The following is a 25,494-nucleotide window of genomic DNA, read 5'->3' as shown; positions in this document are numbered from 1 at the left end:
GTCAGGAGAGAATGCTTCTGGAACATGGCCAGACAGTCCGGAAAAAACATACAACAACTCTCTGTCTATTGCTACAGTCTTCTAAAAGTATACTGTTTCTACCTCACAACCTCTGAGGATGCCTGCCACAGATGTGGGCGAAACGTCAGGAGAGAATGCTTCTGGAACATGGGCAGACAGCCCGGAAAAAACATACAACAACTCTCTGTCTATTGCTACAGTCTTCTAAAAGTATACTGTTTCTACCTCACAACCTCTGAGGATGCCTGCCACAGATGTGGGCGAAACGTCAGGAGAGAATGCTTCTGGAACATGGCCAGACAGCCCGGAAAAAACATACAACAACTCTCTGTCTATTGCTACAATCTTCTAACAGTATACTGTTTCTACCTCACAACCTCTGAGGATGCCTGCCACAGATGTGGGCGAAACGTCAGGAGAGAATGCTTCTGGAACATGGCCAGACAGCCCGGAAAAAACATACAACAACTCTCTGTCTATTGCTACAATCTTCTAACAGTATACTGTTTCTACCTCACAACCTCTGAGGATGCCTGCCACAGATGTGGGCGAAACGTCAGGAGAGAATACTTCTGGGACATGGCCAGACAGCCCGGAAAACACACAACAACCCTGTAGAGGAAAGCCTTGGGAAAACTCCCTTCCCTGGAACATTACTCACATCTTCCATGGTGGGAATGGAGGAGGAGGAGAAGGGCCCGGCAATGCTTTCAAGGGCTCTCCGGTGGAAAGGCGACCCGGCTCGGCTTCAGGGTCCCCCGGGCTGCTCCATGGCCTCTGGGGCTGTCGTGGGGTCCGTGCGGCTTGCAAGAGGGTCCTTCGGGGCTCCCGGCTCGGAAGAGAAACTTCGGGCCCTTCGGAAAGAGGAGGAGGAGGAGGAAGATCTCTCTGCCTCTCTCTCTCTCTCTCTCGCGCAAGAGAAGTTTGCAAAAAGGAGGCAGCCCGGCCGCAGGAGAGGAAGAAAAGCCCGAGTTTCCGGCAGAGTTGGAGCTCTTGGGGGCCGGCAAAGGGGGGGGGGGGAGGAGGAGGAGGAGGAAGAGAATGAGTAGGAGGAGAAAGAAGAAGAAGAAGAGGAAGAAGGAGGAGGAGGAGAAGAAGAAGAAGAAGAAGAGGAAGAAGGAGAAGTAGAAGAAGAAGAGGAGGAGGAGCAAGAAGAAGAAGAGGAAAAAGAAGAAGATGAAGAAGAGGAAAAAGAAGAGGAAGAAGAAAAGGAGGAGCAAGAAGAAGAAGAGGAAAAAGAAGAAGAGGAGGAGGAGCAGGAAGAAGAAGAGGAAAAGAAGAAGATGAAGAAGAGGAAGAAGAAGAAGAGGCGGAGGAAGAAGAGGAGGTGGAGGAAGAGGGAGAAGAAGAAGAAGAAGAGGAGGAGGTGGAGGAAGAGAAAGAAGGAGAAGAAGAAGAAGAGGAAGAAGACAGGAAGAAAAAGGAGGAGGAAGAAGAAGAAGAAAAGGAGGAGGAGGAGGAAGAAGAAGAGGAAGAAAAAGAAGAAGAAGAAGAGGAAGAAGGAGGAGGAGAAGAAGAAGAAGAAGAAGAAGAGGAAGAAGGAGGAGGAGAAGAAGAAGAAGAAGAAGAAGAGGAAGAAGGAGAAGTAGAAGAAGAAGAGGAGGAGGAGCAAGAAGAAGAAGAGGAAAAAGAAGAAGATGAAGAAGAGGAAAAAGAAGAGGAAGAAGAAAAGGAGAAGCAAGAAGAAGAAGAGGAAAAAGAAGAAGAGGAGGAGGAGCAGGAAGAAGAAGAGGAAAAGAAGAAGATGAAGAAGAGGAAGAAGAAGAGGAGGAGGAAGAAGAGGAGGTGGAGGAAGAGGGAGAAGAAGAAGAAGAAGAGGAGGAGGTGGAGGAAGAGAAAGAAGGAGAAGAAGAAGAAGAGGAAGAAGACAGAGGAAGAAAAAGGAGGAGGAAGAAGAAGAAGAAAAGGAGGAGGAGGAGGAAGAAGAAGAGGAAGAAAAAGAAGAAGAAGAAGAGCAGGAAGAAGAAGATGAAGAAGAAGAGGGAAAAGAAGAGGAAGAAGAAAAGGAGGAGGAGCAGGAAGAAGAAGAGGAAAAAGAAGAAGATGAAGAAGAGGAAGAAGAAGAGGAGGAGGAAGAAGAGGAGGTGGAGGAAGAGGGAGAAGGAGAAGAAGAAGAAGAAAAGGAGGAGGAGCAGGAAGAAGAGGAAAAAGAAGAAGAGGAAGAAGAAGATGAAGAGGAGGAGGAGCAGGAAGAAGAAGAGGAAAAAGAAGAAGAGGAAGAAGAAGAGGAGGTGGAGGAAGAGAAAGAAGGAGAAGAAGAAGAAGAGGAAGAAGACAAAGAGGAAGAAAAAGGAGGAGGAAGAAGGAGAAGAAGAAGAGGAGGAAGAGGAGGAGGAATCATAGAGTCATAGAATAGTAGAGTTGGAAGAGGCCTCATGGGCCATCCAGTCCAACCCCCCGCTAAGAAGCAGGATATCGCATTCAAAGCACCCCCGACAGATGGCCATCCAGCCTCTGCTTCAAAGCCTCCAAAGAAGGAGCCTGAAAGAAGGAAGAAGACAAAGAGGAAGAAGAAGAGGAAAAAGAAGAGGAGGAGGAAGAAGAAGAAGTAGTAGTAGTAGTAGTAGTAGTAGTAAAACGGCCACCAGATGCTAAAATTGTACAGTACCTTCTTATTGCTCCCCACTCTATATGTCCTAGCACTTTATTGGAACCTTAGTTTGTCCCTTCCTGCCCTGATTTTACTCATGGACCCTTTCAGAGTCCGTGCACTACTCACTTTTTATTATATGTGTATATGTTTTAAGGTACTGTATATACTTGAGTATAAGCCTAGTTTTTCAGCCCCTTTTTTAAGACTAAAAAAGCCCCTCTCGGCTTATACTCGGGTGAGGGTCCTGGTTGGCTTATATTTGGGTCGGCTTATACTCGAGAATATATGGTTCATTTATTTTTTTCTCTATTATTATTGGTGTTATTACATTTATTATTTTTCTCTATGATTGTTGCTACTATTACATTTATTTTACTCTATTTTTATTATTAATATTAATACATTTATTATATTACTCTGATCTTATTATTATTATTGCATTTATTATTTTACTCTATTTATTATTACATGTACAGTAGAGTCTCACTCATCCAAGCCCACTTATCCAAGCTTCTGGATTATCCATGCCATTTTTGTAGTCAATGTTTTCAATATATCGTACTATTTTGGTGCTAAATTCGTAAATACAGTAATTACAACATAACATTAATGCGTATTGAACTACTTTTTCTGTCAAATTTGTTGTATAACATGATGTCTGGATGCTTAATTTGTAAAATCATAACCTAATTTGATGTTTCATAGACTTTTCCTTAATCCCTCCTTATTATCCAAGATATTCGCTTATCCAAGCTTCTGCCGGCCCGTTTAGCTTGGATAAGTGAGACTCTACTGTACTATATAACGTTACCGTGTTTTGGACTGCTTTTTCTGTCGATGGTTTTGGTGCTTAATTTGTAAAATCATAATGTAATTTGATGTTTAATAGGCTTTTCCTGAATCCCTCCTTATTATCCAACATTTTCGCTTATCCAACATTCTGCCGACTCGTTTATGTTGGATAAGTGAGACTCTACTGTATTCAAAAAGAATTATCCTACTGATGCCTCAATTAATGTAATTTTATTCATATCTATTTTTATTTCTGAAATTTACCACTTTCGGCTTATACTGGAGTCAATGTTTTCCCAGTTTTTTAATGGTAAAATTAGGTGCCTCAGGTTATATTCGGGTCGGCTTATACTCGAGCATATACGGTAGTTATATATAATGCTAATATTGTACTATGCTAATACAGTAGAGTCTCACTTATCCAACATTCGCTTATCCAACGTTCTGGATTTTTTGTAGTCAATGTTTTCAATACATTGTGATATTTTGGTGCTAAATTCGTAAATACAGTAATTACAAGATAACATTACTGCGTATTAAATTACTTTTTCTGTCAAATTTTTTGTATAACATGATGTTTTGGTGCTTAATTTGTAAAATCCTTACCTAATTTGATGTTTAATAGGCTTTTCCTTAATCTCTCCTTGTTATCCAACGTATTCGCTTATCCAACATTCTGCCGGCCCATTTATGTTGGATAAGTGAGACTCTACTGTAACATAATATATTGGCTGAGATATTTTAATGCACCGAGAAACAGATTCTTGGTCTTTCCTAAGCTAATGATGAGAATGGCTTTCTGGTCAGGATTTCTGGAGTAGAAAAAAATGATTTTCCGTTTTCTGTTTATAGTTTGAAATGTTTTTCTATGGAAGCACCACCCAAATCAGTTTCCATTTGGGGAAGTGTTTTTGCACTCATTCCCACATGACTTCCGTTATCAATTCAGCGTGGAGAAATAACAATGATACTGCTGCTCAGTCAGCTCTATAATCTTTAAGACCTTATGGCAATGATGGGCAACCTTTTGCGCTTGGTGTGTCAAAATTCACCAAAAAACCTGGCATGACTTGGGTGGTGTGTCACTTCGAGAAAAAAAATATAATTTCACAATCTATATAGTTTAAATAACAAAAATATATAATTGTAATATATAACTGTATTTAATAAATCAAAAACTTTACTACCATTATTTCCATGTACCACAATCTATGGTACCTCTTGCAGTTTCCACGCTGATTTCTCTCGCTTGTAGTTTCAATGTAGTCATGAATAATGAATAATATAATAATAATAATATAATAGTAATAATATAATAATATATTACAATAATAATAGAATAATAATAGAAGCAAGGCTTGGATAAGTGAGACTCTACTGTATTATTACATGTATTATTTTACTCTATTACTATTAAAAAAGATACATAAGCACATTGACATTGAAGAAGATGAGAATAAGGATTTGATCAGAGTTGGACAGTCTTATCTTAAATTTGAGCTTTATGTAAATATTCAAAAATATCTAACCTACTGGTGCCTCAATTAATGTAATTTTATTAGTATCTATTTTTATTTCTGAAATTTACCACCCTTGGCTTATACTGGAGTCATTGTTTTCCCAGTTTTTTTGTGGTAAAATTAGGTGCCTCGGCTTATATTCGGGTCGGCTTATTCTTGAGTATATACGGTAATGTAATTTTATTGGTATCTACTTTTATTTTTGAAATTTACCACTCTCGGCTTATACTGGAGTCAATGTTTTCCCAGTTTTTCTTGTGGTAAAATTAGGTGCCTCGGCTTATATTCGGGTCTGCTTATACTCGAGTATATATGATAATGTAATTTTATTGGTAGCTACTTTTATTTTTGAAATTTACCACCCTCATCTTATATTGGAGTCAATGTTTTCCCAGTTTTTTTGTGGTAAAATTAGGTGCCTCGGCTTATATTTGGGTCGGCTGATACTCGAGTATATACGGTAATGTAATTTTATTGGTATCTACTTTTATTTCTGAAATTTACCACCCTCGGCTTATACTGGAGTCAATGTTTTCCAAGTTTTTTGTGGTAAAATTAGGTGCCTCGGCTTATATTCGGGTCGGCTGATACTCGAGTATATACGGTAATGTAATTTTATTGGTATCTACTTTTATTTCTGAAGTTTACCATCCTCGGCTTATACTGGAGTCAATGTTTCCCCAGTTTTTTTGTGGTAAAATTAGGTGCTTCAGCTTATATTCGGGTCAGCTTATACTCGAGTATATATGGTAATGTAATTTTATTGGTAGCTACTTTTATTTTTGAAATTTACCACCCTCATCTTATATTGGACTCAATGTTTTCCAAGTTTTTTGTGGTAAAATTAGGTGCCTCGGCTTATATTTGGGTCGGCTGATACTCGAGTATATACGGTAATGTAATTTTATTGGTAGCTACTTTTATTTCTGAAATTTACCACCCTCGGCTTATACTGGAGTCAATGTTTTCCAAGTTTTTTGTGGTAAAATTAGGTGCCTCGGCTTATATTCGGGTCGGCTTATATTCGAGTATATACGGTAATGTAATTTTATTGGTATCTATTTTTATTTCTGAAATTTCCCACCCTCGGCTTATACTGGGGTCAGTGTTTCCCCAGTTTTTTTATGGTAAAATTAGGTGCCTCGGCTTATATTCGGGTCAGCTTATACTCGAGTATATACGGTAATGTAATTTTATTGGTATCTACTTTTATTTCTGAAATTTACCACTCTCAGCTTATACTGGAGTCAATTTTTTCCCAGTTTTTTTGTGGTAAAATTAGGTGCCTCGGCTTATATTCGGGTCGGCTTATACTCGAGTATATACGGTAATGTAATTTTATTGGTATCTCGGCTTATACTGGAGTCAATGTTTTCCCAGTTTTTTTGTGGTAAAATTAGGTGCCTCGGCTTATATTCGGGTAGGCTTATACTCGAGTATATACGGTATATTACAACTGTACGTTCAGTTCGCTTCTGACATGATAAATCAATAAACTAGCTGCACTGCTTTACTAACAAAATCCAAATTGCCAACTCAGTTTCTCTTGGTTCTTGGCTGAGGATGCCTGGTCCGTTTGCTAGCTATCCGCCAGCAGCTATGAAGAGTTATCGGTATTTATTGAAGCGAGCCATCCTGGTTGAAGTGGCATCTTTGGCCTCCGGAGAAGCCTTGAGGAAAGGTCATCTCTGCTTTGGCCAAAGGGACACAAAGTCATAAAACCATCTCCAGGAATTGGCGTGGTCATACAAGTGTAACAGAGAACTAATTTAGCCCTTCGATGAATAAGTGAGTGGCCGGCAAGTGACATTGAAGAGGAATAAAATCCCAGCTCCAATAAATCAAGATGGGGAGGAGAAACAGAATAGTCATACTCTCCGTGTAATCTAATCACACCTCTGGTCTGCAGAGCCCCAGATCAGCAAATGTGGAAAAGCTTTTAGTGCCAAATGAAACTGCTGCTTTTGGGAATGATCACGGAAGATTTGTAGTTTTTAGATGATTTAACTAGAAGGAACACTTCCTATATTGATTCATTGCTCCTCCTATGGAAGCCAGTAATGCATCCAAGGAAGTGAGGTTCTCTCCATGAAAGCTCCAGCAGAAATAAAAGCCCAAGAGCTTCTACATTTCGTTTCTCTTCCCACTTTCTATTCTGCAAGAGACTGACACAAATACGTCTTTTAAAAATTGGAGTGTATGCAGAAGTGAAAACCGAGGGAAGGCTACTTCTGCACAGAAAAGGACTAATTGATTTTCTGAAGAAAAATACATTTCTGACCTTATTTGTACATTTATCATGTCCAATGCAGTGGCTTCATAATGCCATCCCTAATTGTAGATGCATCATGGCAGCATTGCAATTTCCATGGCGCTTGAATCAGAAGTTGAATCTTTTTTGACTTTGTGAGGCAAGTCAACTGGAAAGGCCAGCCTACATATATGCATGAAGGTTGGTACTTTGTAAAAGGGTGAAATCCTTCAGGTGGAAAAAGAAATATAAATATAGCAATAGTGGTTTGTTATACGGCTGTTATTCCACTTCGACTGCTGTGGGTGCGGAGGGGTAGATTTCTCTCACTTCTTGTTGTCTCACCCTCCATTCGTAACCATGAGTTGTTTGCAAATCGGATATTTGTAACTCAGGGACAGCCTATACCTGGGAAATCGTAGGTGAGGAGTGTCCAATTTATTCCTGGGTATAAGGACAACACTTAGGGCCCTCTTTTTCTCTTTTAGCTGAAAATGTGGTGCAATGTAACTTTCCATGCAATGTTTTGTTGTGCCAGCTGTCAGATCTAGTTTGTAGTGCAGTTTTCTTGTACTGATTCTTTGTCTGCTGTGCTTTGAAGACTTTCTGATTTTTGACTTCAATCAAAGCAGGTTCTTCACTTTGCTTTACATATTCTGCCAGGGCATGTTCTTCTTCTTTGACTGCTATTATTATTATTATTATTATTATTATTATTATTATTATTATTATTATTATTATTATTATTTTATTGTATGACACAGCAAACAAGATAGACATGCTGGATTTCGTATCACAAAATCACAAGTCGAACACTTCCCAAGTGTCTAGGACTGTGTGATGTATTTTCGGATGATGCATGCAGATCCCAGTAGGGTGGCCTTTTGCAGTTGGCAGATCGTAATTTTGTCAATGTTTATTGTTTCCAAATGCCGGCTGAGATCTTTTGGCACGGCACCCAGTGTGCCCATCACCACCGGGACCACCTGCACTGGTTTCTGCCAGAGTCTTTGAAGTTCAATCTTGAGGTCCTGATAGCGGCTGAGTTTTTCCTGTTGTTTTTCGTCAATGCGACTGTCACCTGGGATGGCAACATCAATTATCCAAACCTTGTTCTTTTCCACAACTGTGATGTCTGGTGTGTTGTGTTCCAGAACTTTGTCAGTCTGGATTCGGAAGTCCCACAGTATCTTTGCGTGCTCATTTTCCACAACCTTTGCTGGTTTGTGATCCCACCAGTTCTTTACTGCTGGGAGGTGGTAGTTGAGGCATAAGTTCCAATGGATCATTTGGGCCACACAGTTGTGCCTCTGTTTGTAATCTGTCTGTGCAATTTTCTTACAGCAGCTGAGGATATGATCAATGGTTTCGTCGGTTTCCTTGCACAGACTGCATTTTGGGTCAACAGCTGATTTTTCGATCTTGGCCTGAATTGCCTTTGTTCTGATGTCTTGCTCCTGGGCTGCAAGGATCAGGCCTTCTGTCTCCTTCTTCAGGGTCCCATTCGTGAGCCAGAGCCAGGCCTTCTCCTTATTATTATTATTATTATTATTATTATTATTATTATTATTGCTCCTGGGCTGCAAGGATCAGGCCTTCTGTCTCCTTCTTCAGGGTCCCATTCATGAGCCAGAGCCAGGTCTTCTCCTTGTCAGCTTTTTATTATTATTCTTACTACTTTATTTACTTACTACTTTATTTAAGGCTTGTACATGATACAATGTTTAAAAAACAATGTTGTTTATATACAAATATAAATGCACTCCTACTATGAGCTGATAATACATTGTTGCAGGACCTTTTTCAGTTGTACTGTTCTGCAGTGTATTGCTTTTGCTGTGCAATATTCTCATAGCATATGTTTGCAACAACCAGCATGGGCAATGTTGTATGCGTTGTAATACAAAATATCCACAAAGCCTTTGTCCCTGATTTAGGAGAAAACCTCTAGATACTTACAACTACCCCACAAGGTAGATATTTGGCTATGGCTTTCCAAGGTTCCTTGCTATGCCAATGGCTTTTGATGTCCTGTTTCTTGCTCTCCAGTACAGTAGAGTCTCACTTATCCAAGCTAAACTGGCTGGCAGAACCTTGGATAAGCAAATATCCACATTTATTATTATTATTATTATTATTATTATTATTATTATTATATTAATAATTATTATTATTATTACTATTCTCCCCTGGGGAGAAGAGTAGTATATAAAATAAATATTATTATTCCCAACCTCTGAGGGTGCCTGCCATAGATATGGGAGAAATGTCAGGAGAGAATGCTTCTGGAATATGGCCAGACAGCCTGGGAAATGCACAACAACCCAGTGATTCCGTTCATGAAAGCCTTTGACAATAAATTTATTATTATTGTTGTTATTATTATTATTATTATTATTATTATTATTATTATTATTATATTAATATTAATTACTATTCTCTCCTGGGGAGAAGAGTGGTATATAAAATAAATAAATAAATATTATTTTTATTGTTATTACAGTAGAGTCTCACTTATCCAAGCTAAACGGGCCGGCAGAACCTTGGATAAGCGAATATCTTGGATAATAAGGAGGGATTAAGGAAAAGCCTATTAAACATCAAATTAGGTTATGATTTTACAAATTAAGCACCAAAACATCATGTTATACAACAAATTTGACAGAAAAGGTAGTTCAATACACAGTACTGTTATGTTGTAATGACTGTATTTACGAATTCAGCACCAAAATATCACGATGTATTGAAAACATTGACTGCAAAAATGGCTTGGATAATCCAAAAACTTGGATAAGCGAAGCTTGGATAAGTGAGACTCTACTGTATACTACAGTAGAGTCTCACTAATCCAAGCTAAACGGGCCGGCAGAAGCTTGGATAAGCGAATATCTTGGATTATAAGGACTGATCAAGGAAAAGCCTATTAAACATTAAATTAGGTTATGATTTTACAAATTAAGCACCAAAACATAATGTTATACAACAAATTTGACAGAAAAAGTAGTTCAATACGCAGTAATGTTATGTTGTAATTACTGTATTTACGAATTTAGCACCAAAATATCACGATATATTGGAAACATTGACTGCAAAAATGGCTTGGATAATCCAAAAACTTGGATAAGAGAAGCTTGGATAAGTGAGACTCTACTGTATACTACCGTGTTTCCCCGAAAATAAGACAGTGTCTTATATTATTTTTTACTCCCAAAGATGCGCTAGGTCTTATTTTCAGGGGATGTCTTATTTTTCCATGAAGAAGAATTCACATTTATTGTTGAACAAAAAATGAACATTTATTTTATACTGTACAGTAGTTGTCATCACAAACCAACATAACTAAACCAGACAAACTGAATCCTATCAAGAATTTCTTGTTACTACCATTATTTCCATATACAACTACATATACATTTACCAATCCTGCATGCTCTGGTGTTTTGTTTGGCAGGCGCTGGGCATGCTTCCAAACAAAAGCTTTGCTAGGTCTTACTTTCGGGGGAGGCCTTATATTTAGCAATTCAGCAACACCTCTACTAGGTCTTATTTTTTGGGGATGTCTTATTTTCAGGGAAACAGGGTATTAGATTACTATACAACGAGGCAAGCGATCCCAGCTCCGGTTAGCTTTTGGCAGTTGTTAATGTCCTTGCCTTGTAAAGAAAGAGAGAAAGAGTGTGTAGTTCTTTTGTCAAAAAGTGACGTCATTCATCCCTGGAATTCCACTTCGGAGACACCAAACTGAAATGGCCTGGAATTGTGCAAACTCCTTGTGGCATTTCCTGTGGGGTCCTGAACTTAGCGAGTTGTTTTCAACCAGGGCTGCATTTTAAATGGACGGACCGACTGGCTTCTTCGCCCACTCTCATTCATATGATTCCCCCTCTCCGCCACCCTGCATCCTCATTTAAAGCCCACTGAAACTCATGGCCCAACCGTGGGTGTTGTTTTCACTGCAACTCTGCAGAAGGAGAACAGAGAAACCACAAGGCCCGGCACCTCTGCGGAGTTGCACTTGCAACACTTCCTCTGCTTGGCTTGGAGGAGGTGGCATTGCTTAAGAGAGAGAAAAAGCGGGCTGGTTATTTTAAGAACCCACATAATTTCTACGAGGCAGTGCAGTTCCTGCTTCTTGAACAGCATGTTGACTATTTGAGCTTCCCTGACTCAGATAGTGATGTTCTGTAGGCATTGCAGTATCGGGCTCTATTTCTCCTCTACCAGCCATCCCAGTTCACTGTGGGATCAAGGCCTCTTCCACACAGCTGTATAAAATCCCACATGATCGGTTTTGAACTCAGTGTGGACTCAGATAACCCAGTTCAAAGACGATATTGTGGATTATCTACCTTGATATTCTGTGTTATATGGCTGTGTGGAATAATCAGTACAAGAAAAACCAGTACAAGAAAACTGCACTACAAACTAGAGCTGACAGCTGGCACAACAAAACATTGCATGGAAAGTTCCTTGACAAAATTGAAGGGAAAGCTGATAAGGAGAAGACCTGGCTCTGGCTCACGAATGGGACCCTGAAGAAGGAGACAGAAGGCCTGATCCTTGCAGCCCAGGAGCAAGACATCAGGACAAAGGCCATTAAGGCCAAGATCAAAAAATCAGCTCATGACCCAAAATGCAAACTGTGCAAGGAAACCGACAAAACCATTGATCATATCCTCAGCTGCTGTAAGAATATCGCACAGACAGACTACAAACAGAGGCACAACTATGTGGCCCAAATGATTCATTGGAACTTATGCCTCAAGTAAGACCTCCAGCAGTAAAGAACTGGTGGGATCACAAACCTGCAAAAGTATTGGAAAATGAGCACGCAAAGATACTGTGGGACTTCCGAATCCAGACTGACAAAATTCTGGAACACAACACACCAGACATCACAGTTGTGGAAAGGAAAAAGGTTTGGATCATTGATGTCGCCATCCCAGGTGACAGTCGCATTGACGAAAAACAACAGGAAAAACTCAGCCGCTCTCAGGACCTCAAGATTGAACTTCAAAGACTCTGGCAGAAACCAGTGCAGGTGGTCCCGGTGGTGATGGGCACACTGGGTGCCGTGCCAAAAGTTCTCAGCCGGGATTTGGAAACAATAGACATTGATAAAATTACAATCTGCCAACTGCAAAAGGCCACCTTACTGGGTCTGTGCGCATCATCCGAAAATACATCACACAGTCCTAGACACTAGGGAAGTGTTTGACTTGTGGTTTTGTGATACGAAATCCAGCATATCTATCTTGTTTGCTGTGTCATAATAAAATAATAATAATAATAATAATAATAATAATAATAATAATAATAATAATTTATTTGTATTCCACCCTATCTCCCCAAGGGGACTCATTATATTTATATATATAAAAGAGTGATGGCATCACGGCAATTCACAAAACAACAAAAGTACAGGCCCCCCAACCTCAAAATTTGACAACACAACCCATCATCCACGCCTCAAGGTTGATACAACAAAAAGAAAAGAAAAATAAAGTCCTAATTAGAGGGAGAGCAATAATTTTTTTTATCCAATTGCTGCCAGTTTAGAGGGCTAATCTCTGCCCACTTGGTTGCCTAGCAACCAAGGGACAGCCAGGTTTCAGTTCGGGGACAGGCAGATTTAGGCCTCACTTAGGCTTCTTCCACAGATTATCTGATTTGAACTGGATTATATGGCAGTGCAGACTCAAGGCCCTTCAACACAGCTATATAACCCATTTATAATCTTATATTATCTGCTTTGGACTGGATTATTTTGACTCCACACTACCATATAATCCACTTCAGTGTGCATTTTATACAGCTGTGAAGAAGGAGCCTCATATAATCCAGTTCTGAGCAGATAATATAAGATTAGAAATATACAGTAGAGTCTCACTTATCCAACGTAAACAGGCCGGCAGGATAAGTGAATATGTTGGATAATAAGAAGGGATTCAGGAAAAGCCAATTAAACATCAAATTAGGTAATCGTTATACAAATTAAGCACCAAAACATCATATTATACAACAAATTTGACAGAAAAAGTAGTTCCATGCGCAGTAATGCTATGTAGTATTTACAGTAGAGTCTCACTTATCCAACACTCGCTTATCCAATGTTTTGGATTATCCAACGCATTTTTGTAGTCAATGCTTTCAATATATCGTGATATTTTGGTGCTAAATTCATAAATACAGTAATTACTATATAGCATTACTGTGTACTGAATTACTTTTTCTGACAAATTTGTTGTCTAACATGATGTTTTGATGCTTAATTTGTAAAATCATAACTTAATTTGATGTTTAATAGGGTTATCCTTAATTCCTCATTATCCAACATATTCGCTTATCCAACGTTCTGCCGGCCCGTTTATGTTGGATAAGTGAGACTCTACTGTACTGTATTTACAAATTTACCACTAAAATATCACAATGAATTTAAAACACTGACTACAAAAACATTGATTATGAAAAGGCAGACTGCGTTGGATAATCCAGAACATTGTATAAGCGAATGTTGGATAAGTGGGATTCTTCTTTAATATGAAATAATTACTGGGATAGAATAATGCAGAACAATATAATCTCTAAAACCAGGACAGTAAATAAACAGGGGAATCCCACACAGGAAACAATCAGGGCCAGCTAACACCTCCCAACAAAGGATTCCCATCATCAAAATCAGGCAAATCCTCTGTTTTCTCAGGGCCACAGACAGTAGAAGCACATAAAATATCGCAAACAACACCACTCTGAAAACAAGGGAATTCCAGACAGGAAACAATCAGGGCCAGCTAACACCTCCCAACAAAGGATTCCCATCATCAAAATCAGGCAAATCCTCTGTTTTCTCAGGGCCACAGACAGTAGAAGCACATAAAATATCGCAAACAACACCACTCTGAAAACAAGGGAATTCCAGACAGGAAACAATCAGGGCCAGCTAACACCTCCCAACAAAAAAGTTACTTGGGGAGGAAACAGCCAGGCTTTAAAGCTGCAAGGCCATTACATCCTAATCATTTTTCCTAATTGCAGCATTCATACTTGCCTCCAACAAACAAAAAAAACCCAATCAGAAATATTGTATATTCACAACCTTTAGGAAATAATATCCCCTGATGGCGCAGCGTGTTAAAGCGCTGAGCTGCTGAACTTCTGGACCGAAAGGCCACAGGTTTGAATTGGGGGAGCGGAGAGAGCCCCCACTGTTAGCCCCAGCTTCTGCCAACCCAGAAGTTTGAAAACATGCAAATGTGAGTGCATCAATAGGTACTGCTCCGGCGGGAAGGTAACGCCGCTCCATGTAGTCATCCCACATGACCTTGGAGGAGTCTACGGACAACGCCGGCTCTTCGGCTTAGAAATGGAGATGAGCACCAACCTCCAGAGTAAGACGTGACTGGACTTAATGTCTGGGGAAAACCTTTACCCTTGACCTTAACTACCACCAATTCCTCAATACTTTATTTCCCAGACCACCATACTTTGCCACAGCAACGCGTGGCCGGGCACAGCTAGTATTATTATATTATATTATATATTATATATTATTAATAATATTAATAATAATATTAATAATAATATTAATAATAATTTATTTATATACCACCCTATCTCCCCCAGGGGACTTGTTATATATTATTATATTATGTTATATTATATTATACTAGCTGTGCCCGGCCACGCGTTGCTGTGGCAAAGTGGTGGTGGTATTGGGTAAAAATTGTTGTGTAATTTTTATTTGACGTTATTTGTATTTTTTATTAATTTTATTGTAAGTTATCTTATTATTTATTATATTTTATTATTTTCTTGTATTATTTTTAGTTATTTTCTGTTATTATAGTATTTTATTGTATTAATTTTTTAGCGTTTTTAATAATTTTTAGTGTTTTTTATTATTTTTTATTGGGTTGCTAGGAGACCAAGTTGGAGAAGCTTAGCCTTCTAACTGGCAGTAATTGGATAAAAGCAATTATTCCTCTCTCTCTAATTAGGACTTGATTTTACTTTTCTTTTTGTTGTATCAACCTAGAGGCGTGGATGATGGGTTGTGTTGTCAAATTTCGAGGTTGGGGGGGCCTGTAGTTTTGTTGTTTTGTGGGTTGCCGTGATACCATCACTCTTTTATATATATAGATTATATATTATTATTAATATTAATTAATTAATATATTATTATTAATAATAATAATAACTGTATATGCAAAACATATGCTGATCTTTTCTCTGGATTTTTCAAATAGGGCATTTCCTCTCTTTTTTTGGTGAGTGCTAAATGATGGTGCTCAATGAATCACCTAAACGTACCTCAACAGATCCTGATTTGCCTTCTGCCCATTTTGCTCTATTTTGCTATCAAGCAGTCAGCTCTCCACTTCATACTTTTTTGACCCAAACGACAATAATCTTCTTTTCTTTCTAATGCTCATCATTGAATTTGGCCTCTGTTAGTAATATTATCCATTGCCTGATCCATTATATTCTCATTTTCGGAATCCGATCTGCCATTTCTGTCCTGGCACAGACTGGCTGGCTGTGAGCTTGACAATAATAATACTAATAGCTTTGAGGGTGGGCGGATATAATAATAGTATCCGCTGAGCGAGACTGTCCCATGCTGGCATTTAGGCACTTTCCTCTGACAGCAAAAGCATGTCTGCCATAGGAATAAACATGGGAGACAAGGAGATACACTTTCTCAGTCAAATTAACCTAATGTCATTAGGATCTTCACCACTCTGATAGGATGCCAAGACACCGCCAAGCATCGCTTTCTCCAGGGCAAGATTCGAACAAATCCAACTCTATAATTCTATGATTCAAATGGAGTCCATGGAGAGATACGGCAGATTCAACCACATCCCACACAAAGAAAGTTTATGTATCTGTGGCGCCCCTGAAGTCGAAAATTTATATTCTTTATCTATATATATAAAAGAGTGGTGGAATCAGGGCACCGGACAAAACAACAAAACTATAGGCCCCCCGATCTCGAAATCTGGCAACACAACCCATCATCCACGGCTCTAGGTTGATACAACAAAAAGAAAAGAAAAATGAAGTTCTAATTAGACTGAGAGGAATAATTGTTTTTATCCAATTGCTGCCAGTTAGAAGGCTAAGCTCCGCCCACTTGGTCTCCTAGCAACCTACTCAGCCCAGGGGACAGGCAGACTTAGGCCTCACTTAGGCCTCTTCCACATATTATCTAATTTGCACTGGATTATATGGCAGTGTAGACTCAAGGCCCTTCCACACAGCTATATAACCCATTTAGAATCTTATATTATCTGCTTTGAACTGGATTATCTTGACTCACACTGCCATATAATCCACTTCAGTGTGCATTTTATACAGATATGAAGAAGGGGCCACATATAATCCAGTTCTAAGCAGATAATATAAGATTATCAATATACAGTACAGTCTCACCATACTTCGCCACAGCAACGCGTGGCCGGGCACAGCTAGTCTATATATATAAAAGAGTGATGGCATCACGGCAGTGGACAAAACAACAAAAGTAAACACCCCACAACCTCGAAAATTGACAGCACAACCCCTCATCTATGCCTCTAGGTTGATACAACAAAAAGAAGAGAAAAATAAAGTCCTAATTAGAGGGAGAGGAATAATTGTTTTTATCCAATTGCTGCCAGTTAGAAGGCTAAGCTCCGCTCGCTTGGTCTCCTTGCAACCCACTCAGCCCAGGGAACCCTTTACCTTAACTACCACCAATTCCTCAATACTTTATTTCCCATACCACCATATTTCGCCACAGCAATGCATGGCCGGGCACAGCTAGTAAATTTATATAATATATTCTTTGCCTTGATTGGAGAGAATTCAAGATAAAAATTGCTGCAAAACAATGAATAACCTTATAGTCTTATGCCTGCCATTCCATTGCTAGTAAAGGTAAATAAGGTTTTCCCTTGAAATTAAGTCTGGTCGTGTCCAACTCTGGAGGTTGGTGCTCATTCCCATTTCTAGGCCGAAGAGCCGGCATTGTCCATAGACACCTTCAAGGTCATGTGGCCACTAGCATGACTGCATGGAGTGCCGTTACTTTCCCACCAGAGCGGTACCTATTGATCTACTCACATTTGCATATTTTCAAACTGTTAGGTTGGCAGAAGCTGGGGCTAACAGTGGGAGCTCACACTGCTCCCCGGATTCAAACCGCTGACCTTTTGGTCAGCAAATTCAGCAGCTCAGCGGTTTAACCTGCTGCACCCTGGAGTCTCCTCTTTTTTTTTACATTGTTATGCTATTTAATTCTACAAGTTAATCATGCCCTATGTGACGTTCTTCCATTTCTTTGTCTAAAATATCCCGCCAACACAGGTAAAGATGCCCCAAAAATCCAAAGCTAATAACTTTTTGCGATCTCAAAAGAGAGATGTTCCCATTGCCCATTTCTCCATTGTTTTTATTGCCCCTTTCGGCACATTTTCCTGTCCAAACAACATCTTTTTTGAGATTGTGAACCAGAACTGTTCGTAAAATATTCTGCGTGTTCTGTATTCCAGCCAACAGAACAGATTTCTATTTACCGCAGTTGGTTCTTGGTTTGATTCAAGAAGTAGGTTAGAATAAAGTGGATTACACACGGATTTGCTCAGCAGCACCAAAAACCCTTTCACGTGAAGGTTTTTATCTTTTATGCCATTATACATGCAGAAAGAAAGCCTTCGGGCTCTTTTTATGTAGTTTCCCAGAAATTCATACTTGCTGCACTGAAACTATTCATTGCTATTCAACCTGGCCAACCAAGAATTCCACAAGGTAGAAAGCGGCCAGGCTTGCGAGCAGCAAGGCTTTTCAGTGCTCTTCAACCTGACCAACCAAGATTTCCCCTAGATAGAAAACCATCAGGTTTTGAAGCCATGAGTCTACTCTGTCCCATACAACCAGGCCTAGAAAGGATGCCCGGTGTAGAAAGCGGCCAGGCTTTGAAGCAGCGAGGCTATTCAATGCAATTCAAATTGGCAAAAAAAACCATTCCCCCCAGAATACAAGCAGCAAGCCCATTCCATTGTATTCCAGCTCATCAAACAAGGATTCGCATAAGAAGAAAACGGCCAGGCTTTGAGTCTGCAAGGCTATTCACTGCTATTCCTCCTGGCCAACAAAGGATTCCCATAAACCACAGCAACACGTGGCCGGGCACATCTAGTAATGCTTATATTGTGCTATGCTAATAATATAATATATTATATGCACATATAACTTGTAAGCTGTCCTGGGTGGGAAGGGCGTGATATAAATGTCGCAAATAAATACATAAACAAACTTCAGTGTTGCCACCTATAATAGTGATGATCAGAAAGGATGATCTGGTATCTCCATTACTCAACAGAAAGACTTAAAAACAAGACAGTGTTTTAATACCTATTTTAGAGTTTTGCTCTATTACTGTATATACTCGAGTATAAGCCGGGTTTTTCGGCCCTTTTTTAGAACTGAAAAAGCCCCCTTCGGCTTATACTTGGGTGAGGGTCCTGGTTGGCTTATATTCGGGTCGGCTTATACTCGAGTATATATGGTACATTTATCTATTATTATTGGCACAAAAAACTGGGAAAACATTGACTCTAGTATAAGCTGAGGGTGGTAAATTTCAGAAATAAAAATAGATACCAATAAAATTACATTAATTGAGGCATCCGTAGATTAAATATTTTTGAATATTTACATAACGTTCAAATTTAAGATAAGACTGTCCAACTCTGATCAAATCATTCTTCTCATCTTCTTCACTGGAAATGTGCTTATGTATCCTTTTAATAATAATAGAGTAAAATAATACATGTAATAATAATAATAATAAATACAGGAAAATAATACATGTAATAATAAATAGAGTAAAATAAATGTAGCAACAATAATAGAGTACAATAATAAATGTAATAATAATAGAGCAAAATAATAAATGTAATAATATCAATAATAATAGAGAAAAATAATAAATGTACCATATATTCTCGAGTATAAGCTGACCCAATATAAGCCAACCAGGACCCTCACCCGAGTATAAGCCAAGGGGGGCTTTTTTAGTCCTTAAAAAAGGGCTGAAAAACTAGGCTTGTACTCGAATATATACAGTATCTATTTTAATTTCTGAGATTTATCGCTCTCGGCTTATATTTGAGTCAATGTTTTCCCATCTTTTTGTGGTAAAATTAGGTGCCTCGTCTTATAGTTGAGTCGGCTTATACTCAAGTATATACGGTACTCTGCTGATGTTTTTACTTTGGCTTTAAATGCTTCATTATTAAAATGTTGTTTATATTGCCCCGAACCACATTGTCTTTCAGGCTTTCAATTTACCCGTATGACACGGGCAGGTGAGCCCCATTTACTGGGCAGGTTAAAAGCGAAATAAAAATTCTTAGAATTTTTTGACTTTCATTATGTACCATATTCCAGAATTCTTTTGCTTTTGCACATGTCCACCAACAGTGATAAAATGTTCCCTCTTTGGTTTTACACTTCCAGCATTTATCATTAGATTGTTTATACATTATACTTAACTTTTGGGGGGTCAGATACCACCTGTGAATCATTTTTAAACAATTTTCTACTCAATTAAACCGGAGATCTATCTTTTGGGTATTTTGGATAAAGACTTTTTTTAATGACATTAATAAAGAAAAAATAATAACCTTCCTATCAACAGCAGCAAGAATGGTTTATGCAAAGATGTGGAAGCAGAAGAATAGTTCTGCGAGAGAGGACTGGCTAAATAAAGTACGGGAAATCAAGGACATGGACCAATTAACGTTCCTATTGAAAAAGAACACGGGCAAGGGGGTAAAAAAGACCGACTGGTCAGTATTTGAAGAACATATGAAGATGATGTACAATCCTTAAGAGAAAAAATAAAATTCAAAATCGTATTAACAAAAGGAAGAGAATTGAAAATAAACAGTTCTGAAGAACAATGGACAGGAATAGGAGATGAACGGAAACTCAATACCCTTTTTTCTTTCTTTTTCTTTTTTTCTTTTAATTTTTCTTTTCCAATCTTTCCTATAAATAATGTTCCCACCCTTTCGCTGTACAAATATTTAGAAAATCTATATATATAAAAGGGTAATGGTGCCGCTCCACCGGGCAAAACAACAAAACTAAAGGCTCCCCAACCTAGAAAATTGACAACACAACCCCTCATCCACGTCTCTATGTTCTTACGCTCAACAAAGGATCCCCCCCCCCTCAAACAGGGAAACACCCACTCTTTGAAGGTCCAAACCCATTCGGTACTCATCACTTTTTCATCTCAAAACACAAAATAAAGAGCAACACTTTGAAAACAAAGGAATTCCATCCAGGAAACAATCAGGGCCACCTAACACCTCCCAACAAAGGATCCCCCCCCCCTCTAAGACACGGAACCACCTAAAAAAAGTCACAGCAACGCGTGGCCGGGCACAGCTAGTCTTTAATGTTGTCGACCGCGTTTTAGGGGTATCGGGCCCCTTAAGGAGAGAGAGCCGATCCGGTCCTGAGAGAACGGACCTTGGTGGAGCCAATAGGAAAATATGAGCCGCAATACAACCTGAAGCCGAAATGAAGAAGGTCCGCCAAAGTTGAAGGAAAATCCGCCAAGGAGTCTTTATTGAGCGATTCAGCTGAAAAGGACTCTAGTAGTGATCATTCAGTCTACTAGGGTACCATATAATCAAAATACAGCCATATTTATACAAAATTTCAGTCTGACAGCCCTTTGAATTTCCCGCCCCGCTCCCCCGCCCATCTGATCGCGGATAGGCTAGAAGGTTGAACGAGGCGGGCTTTCGTTTCCCGCCTTGCTCTGTTGGCCCAATAGGGAGCTGCTTTTTGTCCCCACTCGAGCCAATCAGGAAGGAGAAGGCGGGAGTTATTGAAACAATGAAGTAACAGGGCAGGAAATATCATATTAATTCCTGCTAGACCGATTTCTAAAGGGATTAATGACAGCAATCAAGGGTTCCTGTCACGTATACAGATTTTAGATATGCCTTGGGGTGTCAGAGGTGGAAGTAAGGATGGGTGGTAATGAGCCATATTTACAGGCTCCACAGGGCGCCTTCCTGAGGTGTCCTGGAATTTCCTTAGGATGAGATATGACAATGTCTGCCTTGGGGGCGAATCACCTTTTGTTTTTGGGAAGGGGAAGCCTGGGTCATAGGAGCTGGGATGGGTTCTAGGGTTCAGGTTGAGTTCAGAATATTTCCTATTTGATTTCATGACTTGACAATTATATGAAATAAAATGAAAAATAAAACAAAGTTGGAATATAAACCCTGCTGGGAAAAATACATATTTTCCGGGGATCCCAAAGAGTACAAATACATATAGGCAGGCAGACAGATTTCATGGAAATAAGGGAGAATTCATAAAAGTGGAGTTTTAGCAGCATGATTTTACAATTCATGAAGTTGTTATCTCTTGCCTCAGAGTGCAGGGATAATCCACAGTAAACTCCAGTAAAAAGTCTCAATCACCTTCTACTATAAATATATGAAATATAGAACATAAAGTCTTGATTTTTGAACTATCTTTTACAAAGTCCTGGGGGGGGGGGGGGGGGTCACCTCGATCACATTTTATAAAACGTATTATATAAAAAAAGCGAAATAAACAAACAGCCGTGTGGCTCTCCATCCTCCACTGATTGCTTCTGTCGTGAGCGACCTCTGCGTTTGATCATGTTTTTCCCTCCTGAGTGAAATAAATACCGCTGCAAACAACACACACAAAGTCTGCTGTGTTCTTCCGATGTCACAAGGGAAAGCTTCTTAGTCACGGCTCTTTTCGCAGCAGGAGGAAGCCAGGCCTTTTACCGGATGCATAGAATAATCCTGTACCCGTAGGTGATGGTACTACTGGGCTTCCTGTTTCCTCGGCTGCCTGATTAAAGCCCTTGAAATCTTGCTAATGCTGCTCCCAGCCATAATCCTGTAACCCAGGGGTCCCCAAACTAAGGCCCGGGGGCCGGATGTGGCCCTCCAAGGTCATTTACCGGCCCATCGAAGCCATTTATCCAGCCCCCATGGCGTGCCTTCCAAAGCTCTGCTTGTTTATAATGGTATTTTAATTATTATTATTTAATTAATAATTAATTATTTAGGGGTGCTTTGGCAGTGCTTTTGGTGCACAAAGGCAAAAGGGGGTTGGACGAAATTGCACAAGGGTCTTTTCCAATCATCATCATCATCATCATCATTATTATTATTGACACAGTATAACACAGCAAACAAGATATACAGTAGAGTCTCACTTATCCAAACTAAACAGGCCGGCAGTAGCTTGGATAAGCGAATAGCTTGGATAATAAGGAGGGATTAAGGAAAAGCCTATTAAACATCAAATTAGGTTATGATTTTACAAATGAAGCACCAAAACATCATGTTTTACAACAAATTTGACAGAAAAAGTAGTTCATTACGCAGTAATGCTACGTAGTAATTACTGTATTTATGAACTTAGTATCAAAACATCACAATGTATTGAAAACATTGACTACAAAAACATTGACTACTAAAAGGCCGACTGCGTTGGATAATACAGAACATTGGATAAGCGAAGTCAATGTTTTCAATACATCATGATATTTTGGTGCTAAATTCATAAATACAGTAATTACTACATAGCATTACTGCATATTGAACTACTCTTTCTGTCAAATTTGTTGTTAAACATCATGTTTTGGGGCTTAATTTGTAAAATCATAATCTAATTTGATGTTTAAGAGGCTTTTCCTTAATCCCTCCTTATTATCCAACATATTCGCTTATCCAACATTCTGCCGGCCCGTTTATGTTGGATAAGTGAGACTCTACTGTATATAGTATTATGATTAGAATGCTTTCTGGAGTCGCTTTGGCCGTGTTCCTGTTTTCATTGGGTAAATGCTGAAATGAATGAATTCTTTGAGAGGAGTCAAATCCTTTCTGCTGACTGATGCCACTGGAGGGCGTGCAAGGCCCATTCAAAGTCCTTAGTCTCAAATACACCAGAACTGGAACTCTTTTGACGGGTGTTAGAAACTCTGGATATCAAGCAGCAGCTGTTTTAGTTTTGGTGAGGATGAAGAAAAGGTTTCATCCTAGATTAAAAGGTAAAGGTTCTCCTCTGACATTAAGTCCAGTCATGTCTGACTCTGGGGGTTGGTGCTCATCTCCATTTCTAAGCCGAAGAGCCAGCGTTGTCCATAGACACCTCCAGGGTCATGTGGCACTGGCATGACTGCATGGAGCACTGAAACCTTCCCGCCAGAGCGGTACCTATTGATCTACTCACACTCTGGGGGTTGGTGCTCATCTCCATTTCTAAGCCGAAGAGCCGGCGTTGTCCATAGACACCTCCAGGGTCATGTGGCACTGGCATGACTGCATGGAGCACTGATACCTTCCCGCCGGAGTGGTACCTATTGATCTACTCACACTCTGGGGGTTGGTGCTCATCTCCATTTCTAAGCCGAAGAGCCGGCGTTGTCCGTAGACACCTCCAGGGTCATGTGGCACTGGCATGACTGCATGGAGCACTGATACCTTCCCGCCAGAGCAGTACCTATTGATCTACTTTCACTCTGGGGGTTGGTGCTCATCTCCATTTCTAAGCCGAAGAGCCGGCATTGTCCATAGACACCTCTAGGGTCATGTGGCCACTGGCATGACTGCATGGTTCATTGATACCTTCCCACCAGAGTGGTACCTATTGATCTACTCACACTCTGGGGGTTGTGCTTATCTCCATTTCTAAGCCAAAGAGCCGGCGTTGTCCGTAGACACCTCCAGGGTCATGTGGCCACTGGCATGACTGCATGGAGCACTGATACCTTCCCACCAAAGTGGTACCTATTGATCTACTCACACTCTGGGGGTTGGTGCTCATCTCCATTTCTATGCCCAAGAGCCGGCGTTGTCCGTAGACACCTCCAAGGTCATGTGGCCACTGGCATGACTGTATGGAGCGCCGTTACCTTCCCGCCTGAGCAGTACCTATTGATCTACTCACATTGGCATGTTTTCGAACTGCTAGGTTGGCAGAAGCTGGAGCTAACAGCAGGTGCTCACTCCGCTCTCCGAATTTGAACCTGCAAACTTTCGGTCTGCAAGTTCAGCAGCTCAGCGCTTTAACACACTGTGCCACCGGGGGCTCCACACGCACAGATAGATACCTACATAAAAACTCCAACCAAAACTATACTATTATTATTTCAGTCAAGCAGTTTGCAAAATATCAATTGCCCCCAACACATAAAATGTTCCACATGTGGTACTTGACTCCAAACAAACTGGCAAAATATAACAAAGGGAAAACCAACGGTAATTGTTGGAAATGTGGTAAGAACACATTTAAGGGTTAAGAAATATTGGCACGAAGTATACAGAAAAATGACAAAATTTTTACAAAAGCAGTTCGGATTTAAACCGGAATGTTTTTTGCTGGGAATTACTGGCCCACACCTGGATAAAAATACTGACAGATTAATTTTCTACTTCACTACTGCGGTGAGAATAGTACTGGCACAACTATGGAAGGCAGAACAAATACCTAGTATGGAAAAATAGCTTAATAGAGTACTGGATATTTCGAACTGCTAGGTTGGTAGAAGCTGGGGCTAACAGTGGGAGCTCACCCTGCTCCCTGGATTCAAACCATTAACCTTTCAGTCAGCAAGTTCAGCAGATCAGTAATTACAACATAACATTACTGCATATTGAACTACTTTTTCTATCAAATTTGTTGTATAACATGATTTGTAAAATCATAACCTAATTGGATGTTTAATAGGCTTTTCCTTAATCCTTCCTTATTATCCAAGATATTTGCTTATCCAAGCTTCTGCCAGCCTGTTTAGCTTGGATAAGTGAGACTCTACTGTATATATATATAGAGAGAGAGCTGTTTGATGAGAGGAAGGCAATCATAATTCCAGGCTCTTGCCTAATCCTTGAGATCATATCAGGAATGCAGGAAATGGCATCTTTTAATGAGCCTGGGCTGCTTAAAAAATGTAAATCTGAGGAAATACTTCAGTGAAATTGAACAACAGAGAGATAAGGATGTACTTTCACCATCCGGCCCCCTGCAAACACAACACTGTGAGCCAAATCCCATTTAAACCAAGGCATTTCCCTTATGAGCGCAGACTTCACGTTATTATTATAGACCCACGAGCTTATTGCCTACATGGCCGAGTAAAGCACAGAGAACGAAAACGAGTCGTAATAACACAATTATCTACACAAAGTTGCTCTTCTTATTGAGAAGGCCATAGCAAGGTTACGTGTCAACTGTCACATAAGAAGGCGACGTGA

The 25,494-nt window shown here is 39.8% G+C and overlaps 1 protein-coding gene across 1 annotated transcript in view; it reads right to left on the bottom strand.

The window, feature by feature from the left end:
* plekho2 (pleckstrin homology domain containing O2) overlaps nt 1-1,270 on the bottom strand; it is a 61,296-nt gene extending 60,026 nt beyond the window's left edge. The window contains exon 1 of the mRNA XM_062963038.1: nt 683-1,270. Within this exon, the coding sequence (XP_062819108.1) occupies nt 683-691 (9 nt within the window). The 5' untranslated portion in view covers nt 692-1,270. The remainder of the gene's footprint in view (nt 1-682) is intronic.
* Nucleotides 1,271-25,494: the final 24,224 nt, after the last annotated feature.

This window comes from Anolis carolinensis, unplaced genomic scaffold (genome assembly GCF_035594765.1).
Source record: "Anolis carolinensis isolate JA03-04 unplaced genomic scaffold, rAnoCar3.1.pri scaffold_11, whole genome shotgun sequence".
Lineage (NCBI taxonomy): Eukaryota > Metazoa > Chordata > Lepidosauria > Squamata > Dactyloidae > Anolis > Anolis carolinensis.
Note: the sequence above shows the minus strand (reverse complement) of the source record. Positions and strands in the feature narration are given on the sequence as shown.